The sequence below is a fragment of the Siphateles boraxobius genome, unplaced genomic scaffold (assembly GCF_051911475.1).
Source record: "Siphateles boraxobius isolate OS27281-9 unplaced genomic scaffold, OSU_SipBor_1 9, whole genome shotgun sequence".
Classification (NCBI taxonomy): Eukaryota; Metazoa; Chordata; class Actinopteri; order Cypriniformes; family Leuciscidae; genus Siphateles; species Siphateles boraxobius.
Window position 1 is genome coordinate 20802501 of NW_027509219.1, and position 14455 is coordinate 20816955.

The 14455-nt window shown below is 30.9% G+C and overlaps 1 protein-coding gene across 4 annotated transcripts in view; it reads left to right on the forward strand.

The window, feature by feature from the left end:
• The window catches only part of kazna (kazrin, periplakin interacting protein a), a 59619-nt gene extending 45402 nt beyond the window's left edge, over positions 1 to 14217 (forward strand). For all 4 annotated transcript variants that reach the window (XM_077223943.1, XM_077223944.1, XM_077223945.1 and 1 more), the window contains 8 exons: positions 8303 to 8426; positions 10379 to 10584; positions 10741 to 10859; positions 11405 to 11636; positions 11791 to 11892; positions 11992 to 12158; positions 12294 to 12414; positions 13603 to 14217. In XM_077223943.1, coding sequence (XP_077080058.1) covers positions 8303 to 8426; positions 10379 to 10584; positions 10741 to 10859; positions 11405 to 11636; positions 11791 to 11892; positions 11992 to 12158; positions 12294 to 12414; positions 13603 to 13746 — 1215 coding nt within the window. In that variant the 3' untranslated portion in view covers positions 13747 to 14217. The remainder of the gene's footprint in view (positions 1 to 8302; positions 8427 to 10378; positions 10585 to 10740; positions 10860 to 11404; positions 11637 to 11790; positions 11893 to 11991; positions 12159 to 12293; positions 12415 to 13602) is intronic.
• The last annotated feature ends 238 nt before the right edge of the window (positions 14218 to 14455 follow it).

The window sequence follows — 14455 nt, forward strand, 5'->3', positions numbered from 1 at the left end:
TTTCTTTCTTTCTTTCTTTCTTTCTTTCTTTCTTTCTTTCTTTCTTTCTTTCTTTCTTTCTTTCTTTCTTTCTAACTAATCTTTCTTCTTTCTTTCTTTCTTTCTTACTAATCTTTCTTTTTTCTTTCTTTCTTTCTTTCTTTCTTTCTTTCTTTCTTTCTTCTTTATTTCTAACTAATCTTTCTTCTTTCTTTCTTTCTTTCTTTCTTTCTTTCTTTCTAACTAATCTTTCTTCTTTCTTTCTTTCTTACTAATCTTTCTTCTTTCTTTCTTTCTTTCTTTCTTTCTTTCTTTCTTTCTAACTAATCTTTCTTCTTTCTTTCTTTCTTTCTAACTAATCTTTCTTTTTTCTTTCTTTCTTTCTTTCTTTCTTTCTTTCTTTCTAACTAATCTTTCTTCTTTCTTTCTTTCTTTCTTTCTTTCTTTCTTTTTCTTTCTTTCTTTCTAACTAATCTTTCTTCTTTCTTTCTTTCTTTCTTTCTTTCTTTCTAACTAATCTTTCTTCTTTCTTTCTTTCTTTCTAACTATTCTTTCTTCTTTCTTTCTTTCTTTCTTTCTAACTAATCTTTCTTCTTTCTTTCTAACTAATCTTTCTTCTTTCTTTCTTTCTTTCTTTCTTTCTTTCTTTCTTTCTTTCTAACTAATCTTTCTTCTTTCTTTCTTTCTTTCTTTCTAACTAATCTTTCTTCTTTCTTTCTTTCTTTCTAACTAATCTTTCTTCTTTCTTTCTTTCTTTCTTTCTTTCTTTCTTTCTTTCTTTCTTTTTCTTTCTTTCTAACTAATCTTTCTTCTTTCTTTCTTTCTTTCTTTCTGTCTAACTAATCTTTCTTCTTTCTTTCTTTCTTTCTAACTAATCTTTCTTCTTTCTTTCTTTCTTTCTTTCTAACTAATCTTTCTTTCTTTCTTTCTAACTAATCTTTCTTCTTTCTTTCTTTCTAACTAATCTTTCTTCTTTCTTTCTTTCTTTCTTTCTAACTAATCTTTCTTTCTTTCTTTCTAACTAATCTTTCTTCTTTCTTTCTTTCTAACTAATCTTTCTTCTTTCTTTCTTTCTTTCTTTCTTTCTTTCTTTCTTTCTTTCTTTCTAACTAATCTTTCTTCTTTCTTTCTAACTAATCTTTCTTCTTTCTTTCTAACTAATCTTTCTTCTTTCTTTCTTTCTTTCTTTCTTTCTTTCTTTCTTTCTTTCTTTCTTTCTTTCTTTCTTTCTTTCTAACTAATCTTTCTTCTTTCTTTCTTTCTTTCTTTCTTTCTTTCTTTTTCTTTCTTTCTTTCTAACTAATCTTTCTTCTTTCTTTCTTTCTAACTAATCTTTCTTCTTTCTTTCTTTCTAACTATTCTTTCTTCTTTCTTTCTTTCTTTCTTTCTTTCTTTCTTTCTTTCTAACTAATCTTTCTTTCTAACTAATTCTTTCTTTCTTTCTTTCTAACTAATCTTTCTTCTTTCTTTCTTTCTAACTAATCTTTCTTCTTTCTTTCTTTCTTTCTTTCTTTCTTTCTTTCTTTCTTTCTTTCTTTCTTTCTTCCTTTCTTTCTTTCTTTCTTTTTCTTTCTTTCTTTTTCTTTCTTTCTTTTTCTTTCTTTCTTTCTAACTAATCTTTCTTCTTTCTTTCTTTCTTTCTAACTAATCTCTCTTCTTTCTTTCTTTCTTTCTAACTTATCTTTCTTTCTTTCTTTCTAACTAATCTTTCTTCTTTCTTTCTTTCTAACTAATCTTTCTTCTTTCTTTCTTTCTTTCTTTCTTTCTTTCTTTCTTTCTTTCTTTTTCTTTCTTTCTTTTTCTTTCTTTCTTTCTAACTAATCTTTCTTCTTTCTTTCTTTCTTTCTAACTAATCTTTCTTCTTTCTTTCTTTCTTTCTAACTAATCTTTCTTTCTTTCTTTCTTTCTAACTAATCTTTCTTCTTTCTTTCTTTCTAACTAATCTTTCTTCTTTCTTTCTTTCTTTCTTTCTTTCTTTCTAACTAATCTTTCTTCTTTCTTTCTAACTAATCTTTATTCTTTCTTTCTAACTAATCTTTCTTCTTTCTTTCTTTCTTTCTTTCTTTCTTTCTTTCTAACTAATCTTTCTTCTTTCTTTCTTTCTTTCTTTCTTTTTCTTTCTTTCTTTCTAACTAATCTTTCTTCTTTCTTTCTTTCTTTCTAACTAATCTTTCTTCTTTCTTTCTTTCTAACTATTCTTTCTTCTTTCTTTCTTTCTTTCTTTCTTTCTTTCTTTCTTTCTTTCTTTCTTTCTTTCTTTCTAACTAATCTTTCTTTCTAACTAATTCTTTCTTTCTTTCTTTCTAACTAATCTTTCTTCTTTCTTTCTTTCTTTCTTACTTTCTTTTTCTTTCTTTCTTTCTTTCTTTCTTTCTTTCTAACTAATATTTCTTCTTTCTTTCTTTCTTTCTTTCTTTCTTTCTTTCTTTCTTTCTTTCTTTCTAACTAATATTTCTTCTTTCTTTCTTTCTTTCTTTCTTTCTAACTAATATTTCTTCTTTCTTTCTAACTAATCTTTCTTTCTTTCTAACTAATCTTTCTTTCTTTCTTTCTTTCTTTCTAACTAATCTTTCTTCTTTCTTTCTTTCTTTCTTTCTTTCTTTCTTTCTAACTAATCTTTCTTCTTTCTTTCTTTCTTTCTTTCTAACTAATCTTTCTTCTTTCTTTCTTTCTTTCTAACTAATCTTTCTTCTTTCTTTCTTTCTTTCTTTCTAACTAATCTTTCTTTCTTTCTTTCTAACTAATCTTTCTTCTTTCTTTCTTTCTAACTAATCTTTCTTCTTTCTTTCTTTCTTTCTTTCTAACTAATCTTTCTTTCTTTCTTTCTAACTAATCTTTCTTCTTTCTTTCTTTCTAACTAATCTTTCTTCTTTCTTTCTTTCTTTCTTTCTTTCTTTCTTTCTTTCTTTCTTTCTAACTAATCTTTCTTCTTTCTTTCTAACTAATCTTTCTTCTTTCTTTCTAACTAATCTTTCTTCTTTCTTTCTTTCTTTCTTTCTTTCTTTCTTTCTTTCTTTCTTTCTTTCTTTCTTTCTTTCTTTCTAACTAATCTTTCTTCTTTCTTTCTTTCTTTCTTTCTTTCTTTCTTTTTCTTTCTTTCTTTCTAACTAATCTTTCTTCTTTCTTTCTTTCTAACTAATCTTTCTTCTTTCTTTCTTTCTAACTATTCTTTCTTCTTTCTTTCTTTCTTTCTTTCTTTCTTTCTTTCTTTCTAACTAATCTTTCTTTCTAACTAATTCTTTCTTTCTTTCTTTCTAACTAATCTTTCTTCTTTCTTTCTTTCTAACTAATCTTTCTTCTTTCTTTCTTTCTTTCTTTCTTTCTTTCTTTCTTTCTTTCTTTCTTTCTTTCTTCCTTTCTTTCTTTCTTTCTTTTTCTTTCTTTCTTTTTCTTTCTTTCTTTTTCTTTCTTTCTTTCTAACTAATCTTTCTTCTTTCTTTCTTTCTTTCTAACTAATCTCTCTTCTTTCTTTCTTTCTTTCTAACTTATCTTTCTTTCTTTCTTTCTAACTAATCTTTCTTCTTTCTTTCTTTCTAACTAATCTTTCTTCTTTCTTTCTTTCTTTCTTTCTTTCTTTCTTTCTTTCTTTCTTTTTCTTTCTTTCTTTTTCTTTCTTTCTTTCTAACTAATCTTTCTTCTTTCTTTCTTTCTTTCTAACTAATCTTTCTTCTTTCTTTCTTTCTTTCTAACTAATCTTTCTTTCTTTCTTTCTTTCTAACTAATCTTTCTTCTTTCTTTCTTTCTAACTAATCTTTCTTCTTTCTTTCTTTCTTTCTTTCTTTCTTTCTAACTAATCTTTCTTCTTTCTTTCTAACTAATCTTTATTCTTTCTTTCTAACTAATCTTTCTTCTTTCTTTCTTTCTTTCTTTCTTTCTTTCTTTCTAACTAATCTTTCTTCTTTCTTTCTTTCTTTCTTTCTTTTTCTTTCTTTCTTTCTAACTAATCTTTCTTCTTTCTTTCTTTCTTTCTAACTAATCTTTCTTCTTTCTTTCTTTCTAACTATTCTTTCTTCTTTCTTTCTTTCTTTCTTTCTTTCTTTCTTTCTTTCTTTCTTTCTTTCTTTCTTTCTTTCTTTCTTTCTAACTAATCTTTCTTTCTAACTAATTCTTTCTTTCTTTCTTTCTAACTAATCTTTCTTCTTTCTTTCTTTCTTTCTTACTTTCTTTTTCTTTCTTTCTTTCTTTCTTTCTTTCTTTCTAACTAATATTTCTTCTTTCTTTCTTTCTTTCTTTCTTTCTTTCTTTCTTTCTTTCTTTCTTTCTAACTAATATTTCTTCTTTCTTTCTTTCTTTCTTTCTTTCTAACTAATATTTCTTCTTTCTTTCTAACTAATCTTTCTTTCTTTCTAACTAATCTTTCTTTCTTTCTTTCTTTCTTTCTAACTAATCTTTCTTCTTTCTTTCTTTCTTTCTTTCTTTCTTTCTTTCTTTCTTTCTTTCTTTCTTTCTAACTAATCTTTCTTCTTTCTTTCTTTCTTTCTTTCTAACTAATCTTTCTTCTTTCTTTCTAACTAATCTTTCTTCTTTCTTTCTTTCTTTCTTTCTTTCTTTCTTTCTTTCTTTCTTTCTTTCTTTCTTACTTACTAATCTTTCTTCTTTCTTTCTTTCTTTCTAACTAATCTTTCTTCTTTCTTTCTTTCTTTCTAACTAATCTTTCTTTTTTCTTTCTTTCTTTCTTTCTTTCTTTCTTTCTTTCTTTCTTTCTTTCTTTCTTTCTTTCTTTCTAACTAATATTTCTTCTTTCTAACTAATCTTTCTTCTTTCTTTCTAACTAATCTTTCTTTCTTTCTAACTAATCTTTCTTTCTTTCTAACTAATCTTTCTTCTTTCTTTCTTTCTTTCTTTCTAACTAATCTTTCTTTCTTTCTAACTAATCTTTCTTTCTTTCTAACTAATCTTTCTTCTTTCTTTCTTTCTTTCTTTCTAACTAATCTTTCTTCTTTCTTTCTTTCTTTCTAACTAATCTTTCTTCTTTCTTTCTTTCTTTCTTTCTTTCTTTCTTTCTTTTTCTTTCTTTCTTTCTAACTAATCTTTCTTCTTTCTTTCTTTCTTTCTAACTAATCTTTCTTCTTTCTTTCTTTCTTTCTAACTAATCTTTCTTTCTTTCTTTCTTTCTAACTAATCTTTCTTTCTTTCTTTCTTTCTTTCTAACTAATCTTTCTTCTTTCTTTCTAACTAATCTTTCTTCTTTATTTCTAACTAATCTTTCTTCTTTCTTTCTTTCTTTCTTTCTTTCTTTCTAACTAATCTTTCTTCTTTCTTTCTTTCTTTCTTTCTTTCTTTCTTTCTTACTAATCTTTCTTCTTTCTTTCTTTCTTTCTTTCTTTCTTTCTAACTAATCTTTCTTCTTTCTTTCTTTCTTTCTAACTAATCTTTCTTTTTTCTTTCTTTCTTTCTTTCTTTCTTTCTTTCTTTCTAACTAATCTTTCTTCTTTCTTTCTTTCTTTCTTTCTTTCTTTCTTTCTTTCTAACTAATCTTTCTTCTTTCTTTCTTTCTTTTTCTTTCTTTCTTTCTTTCTTTCTTTCTTTTTCTTTCTTTCTTTCTAACTAATCTTTCTTCTTTCTTTCTTTCTTTCTAACTAATCTTTCTTCTTTCTTTCTTTCTAACTATTCTTTCTTCTTTCTTTCTTTCTTTCTTTCTTTCTTTCTTTCTTTCTTTCTAACTAATCTTTCTTTCTAACTAATCTTTCTTCTTTCTTTCTTTCTTTCTTACTTTCTTTTTCTTTCTTTCTTTCTTTCTTTCTTTCTAACTAATATTTCTTCTTTCTTTCTTTCTTTCTTTCTTTCTAACTAATATTTCTTCTTTCTTTCTTTCTTTCTTTCTTTCTAACTAATATTTCTTCTTTCTTTCTAACTAATCTTTCTTTCTTTCTAACTAATCTTTCTTTCTTTCTTTCTTTCTTTCTTTCTAACTAATCTTTCTTCTTTCTTTCTTTCTTTCTTTCTTTCTTTCTTTCTTTCTTTCTAACTAATCTTTCTTCTTTCTTTCTTTCTTTCTTTCTAACTAATCTTTCTTCTTTCTTTCTTTCTTTCTTTCTTTCTAACTAATCTTTCTAACTAATTATTTCTTTCTTTCTTTCTAACTAATCTTTCTTCTTTCTTTCTTTCTTTCTTTCTTTCTTTCTTTCTTTCTTTCTAACTAATCTTTCTTTCTAACTAATTCTTTCTTTCTTTCTTTCTTTCTAACTAATCTTTCTTCTTTCTTTCTTTCTTTCTTTCTTTCTAACTAATATTTCTTCTTTCTTTCTTTCTAACTAATCTTTCTTTCTTTCTTTCTTTCTAACTAATCTTTCTTCTTTCTTTCTAACTAATCTTTCTTCTTTCTTTCTTTCTTTCTTTCTTTCTTTCTTTTTTACTTTTTATTTATTTCTTTCTAACTAATCTTTCTTCTTTCTTTCTTTCTTTCTTTCTAACTAATCTTTCTTCTTTCTTTCTTTCTAACTAATCTTTCTTCTTTCTTTCTTTCTTTCTTTCTTTCTTTCTTTCTAACTAATCTTTCTTCTTTCTTTCTTTCTTTCTTTCTTTCTTTCTAACTAATCTTTCTTTCTAACTAATTCTTTCTTTCTTTCTTTCTAACTAATCTTTCTTCTTTCTTTCTTTCTTTCTAACTAATATTTCTTCTTTCTTTCTTTCTTTCTTTCTTTCTTTCTTTCTAACTAATCTTTCTTTCTAACTAATTCTTTCTTTCTTTCTTTCTAACTAATCTTTCTTCTTTCTTTCTTTCTTTCTAACTAATATTTCTTCTTTCTTTCTTTCTTTCTTTCTAACTAATCTTTCTTCTTTCTTTCTTTCTTTCTTTCTTTCTTTCTTTCTTTCTTTCTTTCTAACTAATATTTCTTCTTTCTTTATTTCTTTCTTTCTTTCTAACTAATCTTTCTTCTTTCTTTCTTTCTTTCTTTCTTTCTTTCTTTCTTTTTTTCTTTCTAACTAATCTTTCTTTCTTTCTTTCTTTCTAACTAATCTTTCTTTCTAACTAATTCTTTCTTTCTTTCTTTCTAACTAATCTTTCTTCTTTCTTTCTTTCTTTCTTTCTAACTAATCTTTCTTCTTTCTTTCTTTCTAACTAATCTTTCTTTCTAACTAATTCTTTCTTTCTTTCTTTCTAACTAATTCTTTCTTTCTTTCTTTCTAACTAATCTTTCTTCTTTCTTTCTTTCTTTCTTTCTTTCTAACTAATCTTTCTTTCTTATTTAATTCTTTCTTTCTTTCTTTCTAACTAATCTTTCTTCTTTCTTTCTTTCTTTCTAACTAATCTTTCTTCTTTCTTTCTAACTAATCTTTCTTCTTTCTTTCTTTCTTTCTAACTAATCTTTCTTCTTTCTTTCTTTCTTTCTTTCTAACTCATCTTTCTTTCTTTCTTTCTTTTTCTATCTTTCTTTCTTAACTACTCTTTCTTTCTTTCTTTCTTTCTTTCTGATCTTTCTTTCAAATCGATATTTCGGTCTTTCTAACTAATCTTTCTAACTAATCTATCTTTCTTTCTTAACTACTCTATCTTTCTTTCTTTCTTTCTTACTGATCTTTCTTTCAAATCGATATTTCGGTCTTTGTAACTAATCTTTCTTTCTATCTATCTTTCTTTCAAACTAATCTTTCTTTCTATCTATCTTTATTTCTAACTAATCTTTCTATCTATCTTTCTAACAAATCTTTCTTTCTAACTAATCTTTCTTTCTTTCTTTCTATCTTTATAACTAATCTTAATTTCTAATCTATCTTTCTTTCTTTCTTTCTTTCTTTCTAACTAATCTCTTTCATTGAAACTAATCTTTCCATCTATCTATTATTTATTTATCTTTCTACCTAATCTTTCCTTTCTAACCAATCGTTTTCTTTCTTTCTAACTATTCTTTCTTTGTAACTAATCCATCTATCAAACTTCAAACTACTTTAAACTTCAAACTACTTTAAACTTATTCAAACTCTCTGGTTCGGCTTTCTCAAGCCAACTTAAAGTTTGTCTCATCAAACTTTTTTTTCTAGTTCAATATTGTGGTTAATTGTAATCTAAAATTATATTAGTATTTTAATAGTACTGTTTTTAAAATTGCAATCTATAATAATAATAATGATATAATTAATAGATATAATTAAATCCATTGAAACAGTAAAGAATTAAAACCACCCATCGCCTTCTGTCCTTGCACATCTTGAATGACACATCTTGAGTGGTATTATGATACTTTAGCTGGTATTGTACCGTGAGATTAAGATATTGTGACAACCTTCGTGTGCATTGGGCCATAATACTGAATAGCTTCTCTGCTCATGTATCACCCTTACTTCTATTACTCATTATTTCTTTCTTTGTCCCTGTCTCTAGTCTCTAGAGGATCTAGAAGAACAGAGACGCAGAAAGAAGAAAGAGAGGATGGGTCTGGGCTCTCTGTCACGGGTGTTCGGTCGAGGAAAGCAAAGAAAGTCCCTGGACCCCACTCTGTTTGATGGTACTAACACACCCGACTACTACATAGAAGAGGACGCTGACTGGTGACTCTGCTGAGAGCCCCCGCTACTCATCGTGTGTGTGTGTGTGTGTGTGTGTGTGTGTGTGTGTGTGTGTGTGTGTGTGTGTGTGTGTGTGTGTGTGTGTGTGTGTGTGTGTGTGTGTGTGTGTGTGTGTGTGTGTGTGTTCATTTTATACCCACTTTAGCATCTCACTGGAAACTTGAAGGACTGCTGAATGTGAAATAATAGTCATTGTGCACTCAGTGCTTGTAAATGTTTCCAGATGCCTTTTTATGTCATTTAACGCTCATTGTCTCAGCTGTTTTTAAACCTGTGTGTTAAACATATTGATGGAGCTCTCCTGTAGGAAGTCAGCAGGACCCTCAGTGTGTATGAAAACCTCCAAAAAAAGGATGTGTGCCATTTCACACTGTGATCTAAAAGATATCTATTCTAACTGTAGCATATTATGATATTTGGATATTTTATGTAGTTATGTGACTTTAGTGAGCAGTGGCTCGCCCTGCCTTTCCCACAGGAGAATTTATAACCACCGTAACACACACTAACTCTGACAAATCCCTTCACAACAACACTAACCAGGAGGCAAAAAATAATGTGAGAACAGTGTGGAAATACAAAGCTCAGATCATTGGTTATAAAAGCTTGGGGTAGTTGTCATGGAAATTATTACTGTACCTTAAATAAAGCAGGGTATGACATAGAGCTCCACAGTAGTTTCTCATGCTGCTTTGCAAATGAGGACTGGATTGCCTTTACAGGGCCTTTCGCCATTAAACGTTGTAATTATAGTCTCTTTTTTTTTCTGAAATCCGTGCTAGCTATCATTCAGTGGCAGATTCTTACCATTGTGTACATTTCAATATTGCACTGACATGAAATGAAGAAATAAACAAGTTTTTTTTAGAGCATGTAGTGTGTTCTTCATCAGCTGGAGATGGAAAGATCTCTCATTTCCCCTGCTGTGTTTTGGCTCAGGCTGGTGCTGAATAGCATGGAACTCTAAATGGCATGGACATGAAAATGGTAATAAGTTATATAACTACAGACTATTTTGAAATAAAATCAAAAACACTGAACAGCGTGTGGCTGAGTTCTTTGCTCTTTGTAATTGTGTTTTGGCACTTTGCCTCCCTGAGCTTGTCTTTGGCTACCTCATCTGCCTGAAGGATCTCAGGTAATAGAGTGTGTGTAATCATAATTAACTCATTACTAAATATCCTTAACCACATGGGGCATTTGTGTGTGTGTGTGTGTGTGCGTGCGCGCGTGTGTGTGTGGTTGCTGAATCCATTTGTTCTTTTTATCTCACTTTGAAGTCTTGATGGGGGCTCTCAAAGTCAGTTTGGCGAATGATGAATTCTGTATTGTTTTTCCTCTGCAGTTCCTCGTTAGCTTCTGGTGAATTGCAAGCTCCACAATCCTGATAATGAAGCACTATTAGAAAAGGGGTGAATACAGTTTAATATGGTTGGCTTGTGTTGAATTCATGAGCAATTTCAGGCAAAACCAGGATAGACGAGCTGTTTATGTCTTTTCCAACAACATTTACTCTTTGCAAGATCTTAGCTCAAGGTGTAACCATCTGTTTTGTCAGTCATGAATTTATCACCTCTGGACCCAAACACTTTAGCTTAATTTTAAGCAAACACTGCCAGGATGGATCACCCATGGAGGCGGTTTAGTGCTGCCGTCTACTGGTAAAACTATTGGTTCACAGTCACACACAAAATATGCTTTAACAGACTGGTGGCTGGTGTTCAAAAAATATGTGCTACATGACATCTATATAACATCACTGAATTAATACATTTTGTATTTATGGTACCGTGAACACACCTGTCTTTACCTGAGAAAACACGATGAATATGCTTAGAGAAAACGTACTCGCACTTAAGCCCCGCCCCTCTGCCGTCATCCACCAATCTAGACTCCGACAGTTTATCAAGCCCCGCCCGCCTCAGTGTGAGCCTATCAGAATGCGAGGAGCAGCTGGATCGGCTTCAGCAGGTGGAGCTCGCGCGAACGGCGCCCATGTGTCGTTGGCGTGCAGGAACCGTGCAGGCGTGGCTGGAGGTGATCATGGCTATGCCAATGTACATACGGGCCTGTGCAGACAACGTTAAAAGTGGGAAGGTAGATGTGTGACCTTGTATTATACAGTCTACTCTTATTATACATAAACATGTCTACATGAGTCTATAATTACCATGATCATATCAGCTTTGAATACTTTAGGCTATTTTGTGCTGAATGTAAGAACCCCACATTAATATCTGTGTGTTTCGTTAGGTCTTGTTAGTTCTTACAGATGAGGACCTAGAATTTGTTTTGTGTATCAGTAATTCAATGCACCGCAGAAAACTCCGTCTGGCAATTGAAGACTACAGGGATGCAGAATCAGGACATGGGTGAGACATAAAGACACCATTAGTCTTAAAAAATTAATTGAAAGGACCCCTGCAGATCCTTATTGCTCTGTCAAGGTGACACTTACAAAAACTGACCTTTTTAATGACAAGGCAAGGTTAGTTCAAATTCGAAAATTGTCGGTGTCAAGTGGTTTGACTATGCAAAACCGTAATGCTATTTATGTTATCAGTAACATCACAATATTATGTTAATAATTCATGATATTCGTGAAAATATCATGATGTACATGTAGCCTACTTTTATCCTATAAAAAATATATATTCAATAAAGTTTCAAAATAACACAAGATCAATGCAAGTTAAGTTCAGACTACAAAATTTGTGGCATAATGTTGATTACCACCAAAAACAAAAAGGCTTGTCAAATATTATTATTTTTAGAGCAATTAAATGACAACTGTGTCTTGTAAGTGGTATATTTTTCTAAACCATATGGAACCAGCATAAATGAAAAGCCTTTTAAGCATTTATTTATAGATTTTTAAACTATTATCCTTTTTCTTTATGGTGGCCATGTGTTTCAGCCTTTCTAAAGCAGCTGATCTGGATCATCACTGGGTGGCTCAGGCCTGGCTGATGGATGTGGGTCTCCCTCAATATTCCCAGTTCTTCCACACTCACCTTGTGGACGGACGTCTCCTGAGTACACTCACACGCACCGACCTAGAGAAACATATGCACGTTTCTAAAAAAGCCCACCAGAACAGCCTGCTACTGGGAATACAGCTGCTACACACGCTCGGCTTTGACAAAGAGGTAAAAACACACATAAACCAGAAGCTGTAATCCTGGCAATTCCCACAGGCACCAAACCTTACCAAAAACCTTATCACAAACATAAAAGTATTAAAGTCTCTATAGTAAGTTAATGAAGCTAAACAACAAATAACCAAATACTGTTTTGCTGCAGATTTTGCAGTCCAGACGATTTGAGTGTGAGAATCAGAACACAGACCCTGTAGTGTGGACTTGTCATCGCATCATCAAATGGATCAAAGAGATTGATCTGAAGGTACCAAAGAGAGAGAACAGCAATGCTAACAGAGAAAGTGTAGGTGTTGGTATATCTCAAGACTCAAAAGAAAAATGTATCTTTGTATTTTGTATTTAGGAGTTTGCTGACAGTCTTCAAAACAGTGGGGTTCATGGTGCTGTCATGGTTTTGGATCCCTCCTTCAGCTCTGACACCATGGCAACAGCTTTATGTATTCCAAGCAACAAACACATGGTCCGTCATCACCTCAATGAAGAGATGAAGGCACTTGTCAGTGCAGCCAGGTAATGCACTGTTAGTATTGTAGTACTGTCTAACACTATACAATCATAGTAAATGTCTCTTTATATATTGTAAAATCAAGAGATGAAGAGGCAGTCGAGTGGTGCAGATTTCTCAACAGATTTCTGTATCTGCAGGGCAAGGCTTGATCAGGAAGTTGAACCTTTGGGGACTCCGCCCACACTTCACCGACAAAGTTCTCTAAGCAGCTCATCACCCAGTTTTCATGACGATCAGCAGTCTTTAAGGAGGGTGAAGGTAGAAAACTAAACCTGAATGGGAAATTCGTGAATCTCATACTAATGCCACCTTTAGGGGGGAATCTTTTGAAACCTGTCAAGAACATGTATGGATGGCAACATAAAAGATAAAAATAAAAAATTATAAAAGAAAATAAAGGCCCGTTCACTCTAAGAATTATAACTATAACAATAACTGTATTAGCATCCATGCAAGCAGATGATATCGTTCTGTTTATTCTTAGTGCACGCTGCAGTTTTGTCGTCTATCGCTTTAAATGCTTGAGCTCTTTGAAGCAGGATAGATTCTGATTGGTTGTCAATGTTTGTATCCTTGTATCAGCTGGGGGGGGGGGGGGGGGGATAGTTCTGAAAGTGATTCCAACAAAATTGTTTCTGTGCTGTTATCATTGTAGCTGTGGTGGGGACTCTGCTATTGGTGTGAATGAGCCTTTAATCCTATTTTACATTTAATTACCTCCACCCCCAATTACCTCCACCCCCAATTATATATATTTATTATTTTTGTAAATAAAAAATGGATTGTAGTATTTGTATTCTGTCATCGTTGTTCCAACCCTGTAGGATTTTTTTCTGTTGAACATGAAAGAAGGTATTTTGAAAGAATATCTCAGTGTTTTTTGTCCATACCGTGGAAGTCACTGGGCTCTTCAGAATAATTTATTTATGTTCCTCTGAAGAAAAAAATTAATACAGGTTTGGAACGTAGTAAATAATGTTTCATTTTTAGGTAAACTATCCCCTAAAGGGTTAGTGCACCCAAAAATGAAAATGATCCCATGATTTACTCGCCCTCAAGCCATCCTAGGTGTATATGACTTTCTTCTTTCTGAAAACAATCGGAGTTATATTAAAAAGTACCCTGGCTCTTCCAAGCCTTCATAATGGGAGTCATATACACCATGGCTTGAGGCTGAGTAAATTATGGGATAAATTTCATTTTTAGATGAACTAACCCTTTAAATGTAGCTATTTAAGACTTTATCCTTTGCATAAATCTCTTTGCACAACCACTGTGTGTTCTCTTCTCAAGGTCTGTGCTCTTTAGTTTCCTTTGAGTGTATTTCTCAGTAACAATGCACCCTCAGAGAGTGAAGATTTGTATTATTGCTTGAATAATTCTTAAAAGTCAAATATGTGTAGAACCAGTGAATCAGAAATCTGACAGATCCATTTCTTTCTGCAGCAGCAGCTTGGTCTCAGCCCGAAGAATTTCACTGGACGGAAGATCAGTCACCAGAACAGGTCCGGCTCATTTCCAAGGAATGGACTTCAAGAGGTCTCGCTTCAGCAAAGAGCATTGCCCAGTTCGACATTTTTCTGCTGCTGAGCTCACTAATGTCTGAGTCTTTCTCCTGTCTAGATTACTGTTGACACTTAAGTCTCCCAAATGGAGGGATTTTCTTTTCTTTTTCAAGGTCAACGCTAAAGAAATCTCAAAAGAAAGTTCACATTTTCTGACTCTGGGCTCTCAGTATGCCAGTGGGGGCCTTGGCATTGTTTTGTAGACCTTATGTTGTTGTGAGTGTGGACTCATTTGTCTCAAAGTGAGACAGAGTTAAGCATCCATTTGAAAGAGCACATAACATTTATTTATCCGTTTAGTTGTTTGATGAAATTATAGCTGATGTTTGTGTGGAAATTTTGAAAAAAAAAATTCCATTGATTAAAATGAATATGTTTTACATTGAATTTTAGCTGTTGATGTTAGATTTAAAACCACAAAATATTGAAGATTAGAATGTGAAATGTCATGTTAAATAGTACTTTTTTAAAATGAATAAAGTTCAAATCCACTGGGGTTCAAATAGTCATGTGGTTCATATTAGAATAAAGATTATGAGGATCATTGATTTCAGGTGAGTAGCAGATCCATAACTAAAGGTTACTACTCATGCTTTCCCAATCACAGGGCACCATCTGTTATAATATGAAATTTCTCTTAGAAGCCCATTTAAAACCCAAATGGTTCAAACCTGCTACTTTTGTGTCCTAACTGTAATTCACCAACCTCATGCACAAATACCATTTTTAGTATA